The 4554-nt window shown below is 39.9% G+C and overlaps 1 protein-coding gene across 12 annotated transcripts in view; it reads right to left on the bottom strand.

Annotated features, from left to right (window-relative positions):
• LOC116853130 (echinoderm microtubule-associated protein-like 2) overlaps positions 1–4554 on the bottom strand; it is a 64242-nt gene that overhangs the window by 9289 nt on the left and 50399 nt on the right. For all 12 annotated transcript variants that reach the window (XM_032834014.1, XM_032834007.1, XM_032834009.1 and 9 more), the window contains 4 exons: positions 2688–2993; positions 2368–2440; positions 864–1070; positions 442–679 (listed from right to left, as the gene is read on the bottom strand). In XM_032834014.1, coding sequence (XP_032689905.1) covers positions 442–679; positions 864–1070; positions 2368–2440; positions 2688–2993 — 824 coding nt within the window. The remainder of the gene's footprint in view (positions 1–441; positions 680–863; positions 1071–2367; positions 2441–2687; positions 2994–4554) is intronic.

Genomic DNA, 4554 nt, shown 5'->3' with positions numbered 1-4554 from the left:
GGATGGGGGAGAGAGGGATGGAAGGAGGAAGAAATGGAGAGAGGGAGGGAGGGAGGGAGAGAGAGAGAGAGAAGAAAGCATAGCATAGCAATTCACCCCAACAAATTGGTCGTCGCGACGGGACAAGTGTGTGGAACGGATCGTCGAGATGCTATGGTAAAATTATAAAAGACATCCTTCCTTTCTCTGTCTCTTTCTCGAATATTAAAGATATAGAATTGATATTGTAGGAGCAGGATAATTCTTATGATTACAAAACGTTAGTGTGGGGGTTAGGGAATTATTAATTAAAATTCAAAAAACAGGGACAAAGGGAGGGACAAAGAGAGGGAGGGAGAGAGAGAGAGGGAGAGAGCAATTAGAAATGATGAAACCTGCATACGTATATACAGTATACAATTTGCAGCCTAACGTCGTGACGAATAGAAAAATTGCAAGTACCTCTAGCCCAAACGATGATGTTGCCGTTGCTGTCGCCAGTCAGAACATCGCCGTTTTGATTGAAGGCGACGCAAGTGACATACCTGGGCTTGTCCCTGCTCTCGAAGATGCCCATACGCTTGTACAGCATACCGCCATTGTCCAAGGACCAGAAGGACACGTGTCCTTTGCCGCAAGACACGATCTGGTTCCGTTCCAGCGGATGCCACTCGGCGCAAACTACCGTGTCGACAGAGCACTGCAATAGACAGTCATCAGCCGTTAAATGACTTGCTTCCGGTCCGAGGCCGTGTGTGCGTTATTACGACAGCCGGAATCTATGCAAATTTCACGATTGCTCCCGCGACACAGTGCGCCGGTATGACGCGGGAGTTTTTTAATTGCCACGATCGTCACACGTCGCTCCGTCGCGCACAATATACCTTCGTCTCGGTGACTTTGGTGCCGCGGTCGCTCTTCTGCCAGTCCCAAATCGATATATTGTGATCGGCGGTCTCGTCGATGGCGCACAGATAATTTCCGCCGTCGGCTTTGGAGAATGACAGACAGCAAATAGAGCCGTCGAATTCACCGTTGCCAATTACGCTCAGGGTCGTCAGGCTTACGGAGTTCCATATTCTGATGTGCGGCTGAAATTCAGAGAGTCACTATCTAAATGCGCTCATTTTTTGGTTGTAATTTATTACGTGTTTGCGGTGCGCAAATGATTCACGCGCCACTTTAATCTGTGTTGAAATTCCGTTCTTTTCGTCCCTGAACTGAGAAAGAAAAGCATTTCGACAAAACCGGCGGTTATCCACCTTCAAAGGAATATTGTATCAAACAAATTATGCGTTAGTGCAACAATAAGTTGTGTTGATACAGTTACTGACTATATCACGATTATTGAATCAATTAATATATACATATATATTTTTTTTGCTTAAACGAACAAAATTTGTTTAAGCAAATATTAGTCGAGTTGTTGTGATAAGTTTTATATATATATTTTTTTTTCATAAATATAATATATATATTAATATATATTTTATATATAAGATACTTTATATATAATATCTTATATATAAGATACTTTATATATAATAAGAGCAAATAAGAGGGAAAATAAGAGCCAATCGTAGGATTTTAGTTTGCGTGATTAATTCAATTTTTCGGGAGAATAATAATGCTTCGCGATATATCGCACATATCTTATATATAAGATATTTTATATATTTTATATATTTTATATATATTAATTCTTTGTTAACTAATTAAAAAAAATAGGAATAGAGGGTCAAGCGATGTTAAGATTCGAACGTAAAGATCAGGGAAAATTTTGATGCGTGCGATATATCGCAAGACATTATTATTTTCCTGAAAAATTGAATAATTAATCACGCAATCTAAAATTGCGATTAGCTCTTATTTTCCTATAATATACTTTATATATAACTCATTACAACAACTATGTAACTAGTTCAATCGACTAAACATTTGTTGAATAAACAAATTTTGTTTGTTTAGCAAAATCTTAACTCAATCATTTTTTCAACGTATTGAAATTGATTTCTTATGCAAATTCACGAAATATAATTGTCTTGAACTGAATTAAAGTATATTGATTGGCAAATAAGAGCAGGCAAATAATCGCAGGATTTTAGTGCGTGATTAATTATTCAATTTTTCGGGAAGATAATAATGTCTTGCGATATATCGCACGCAGGATTTTCCCTGATCTTTATGTACGAATTTTAACATCGTTTGGCCAAACCTTTGTCCCTGTTTTTTGAATTTTAATTAATAATTCCCTAACCCCCACACTAACGTTTTGTAATCATAAGAATTGTCCTGCTCCTACAATATCAATTCTATCAATATCAATTCTTATCTTTAATATTCGAGAAAGAGACAGAGAAAGGAAGGGTATGTCTTTTATAATTTTACCATAGCATCTCGACGATCCGTTCCACACACTTGTCCCGTCGCGACGACCAATTTGTTGGGGTGGATCGCTATGCTACGATAAAGAGAAAGAAACGTGTCACATTAAATTAGTATTTTATCAACTAAATTAGATTTCTGCAATTCTTCACTTCATGAGCGATGAATTGTAGAAAGACTTGATTTCTTCGCAGCGTTTCGCGAAAGAGCTCGGGCGAAACGACCTTGTTGGTATCTCTCATCAAGACAAAGAGAGAATCAGATATATATCAATTTACTCGCGGTCTCTCCGCGAGAACGAAGCGCGTCCTTGCGAAACCCACCACTTGACGTCGTCCGTGTGGCCCAGGTAATGCCTCTGGCTGTGCTCCTCCATGTTGTACAGAACGACGGCAGCCGCGACGAAGTATACGATCTCGCCGGTCGGCAGCAGGTGTAAATTACTACGGCAGTCTCGGCCCCGGTATCCGTAGACCCAGTCGAGCTTCAATTTGCTCTGTGGTGGCGTGCTGACTTTATGAAGATCGTAGGATTCCATCATAGGCGTGGGTACGTAAAGGACGACCGGTCGGCCGCGCAGGTACATGCGGACGGTGCCTTCCTCCTCGTTGTACTGCATGTCTCTGGTGCTGCGGAGAAATGGTCCGTTTACGTTCGTCTCGCCTCATTTCACTTCACTCGTCTGGCTTCACCGCGGAATCGTTATTGTCTTCGCGTTTCAATCGCGCGCGCGTTCATAAGCCCTAACTGGAACTCTATTAGACCAAAGTTAATTTCAATCAGACAAAATTTGTTACTCTTCAGATTTACCGAAAGGCAATATTTGTCGCTGCCTATTTATAGACGGTATCTAGCAACTTATTCGCTATCTGCCGTGAGGCGAACGTTCAATTAATTTCTAATCTTCTTAATTCTCGATATATTATCAGGATTCATTGGACTTAGATTTGAATTTTTTTCTTCTGAGCAGTTCTGATTGTTTCTTAAGATTGATATGTTGATATTTTTATATTCTTTCTTATTTTTCTAAAAAAGTAAGGGAAAAAATCGAGTTGCGCGCGAGCGCGTGTTTTTTCGAATAGAATAAATAAATGCTTTAATGAACACGAACGATATGATATAGCGAGAATTAAAATAATTCCCAACTTCGTTCATGTTGAACTCGGTGATTCCAGGATATTCCGCAGAAAATCCGCTCAATCGAGATTGTTTCAAATGAAATTTCCTCACGTGTCGTTGCAAATCGATAATAGCGACGCCTCGTTTGTCGTGCGGAAATTCTCATTCAGCGAGTTTTATTCGTACAAATCCACCGACCGGCGCACTCTACGATCGCGTTGCTCGCACTACACTGACGGAATTCGCCGGACTTTTCGCGTCGATGAGGTCTGGTAACCGCGACGAGTGACTCACGCGAGCAACGAGCTCGGCTTTATTACTCCGCGAAGCGTGTTGTGCGCTCTATTACGTCACTTTGCATTCTTTTTTTTTTAGCCTCTTCGATATCACGGTGTCTACTCCCAGTCTCGGGTACGATCAAGGTCCTCTCTCGATTGGGAACAAGGTGGATCGTATCGTAAAGCCGTGAGTAAACAACGCTCTCTCTTTCTCTCTCTCTCTCTCTTTCTCTCTCTCTTTCTCTCTACACGAATTTCAGGTCTTTCCAGATTCGTCTTTTAATTGTGGGAGAACGTAAGTCACTATGTGGCTTTCTTGATTTATATTCTAATAATTTTGTTGAAAGTTCTGCTCGCAACAGCGTGTGTATTCGAGGAAAAAGTGTTAAATTATCTGCACTGAGAAAGTGTCTTTAACATTTGTAACCATAACTGTACACAATAGACTCTGGACTACTAAAAATATAGTAAAATTCAGAAGAATTCATATGAAAAAAAGAAACTGTAAATTCCTTTCGTGTAGTGTTATTGATAGTAACTTTACAGTATATTTTACATGTGTATGACTAATTAAAAAAAAACTACTTTTCTTCTACTTGGAGCAACAAGAATCTGTTAGGTCAAGCAAGAATGATTGTAACTTCAAACGGGATTAACAAATGTTCTTATCAGTTTAGAGCTGCAGGAGAAAGTCAAAGTTCTCACGTTATCATCTGATAAAAATCGTTTTGATATTAGAGAGCGAGAGAGAGAGAGAGAGAGAGAGAGAGAGAGAGAGAGAGAGAGAGAGAGA

This window comes from Odontomachus brunneus, unplaced genomic scaffold (assembly GCF_010583005.1).
Source record: "Odontomachus brunneus isolate Ranch 3 - 2012 unplaced genomic scaffold, Obru_v1 Obru_scaffold_279, whole genome shotgun sequence".
NCBI classification, from domain to species: domain Eukaryota; kingdom Metazoa; phylum Arthropoda; class Insecta; order Hymenoptera; family Formicidae; genus Odontomachus; species Odontomachus brunneus.
This window is presented reverse-complemented; position numbering and strand designations above follow the sequence as displayed.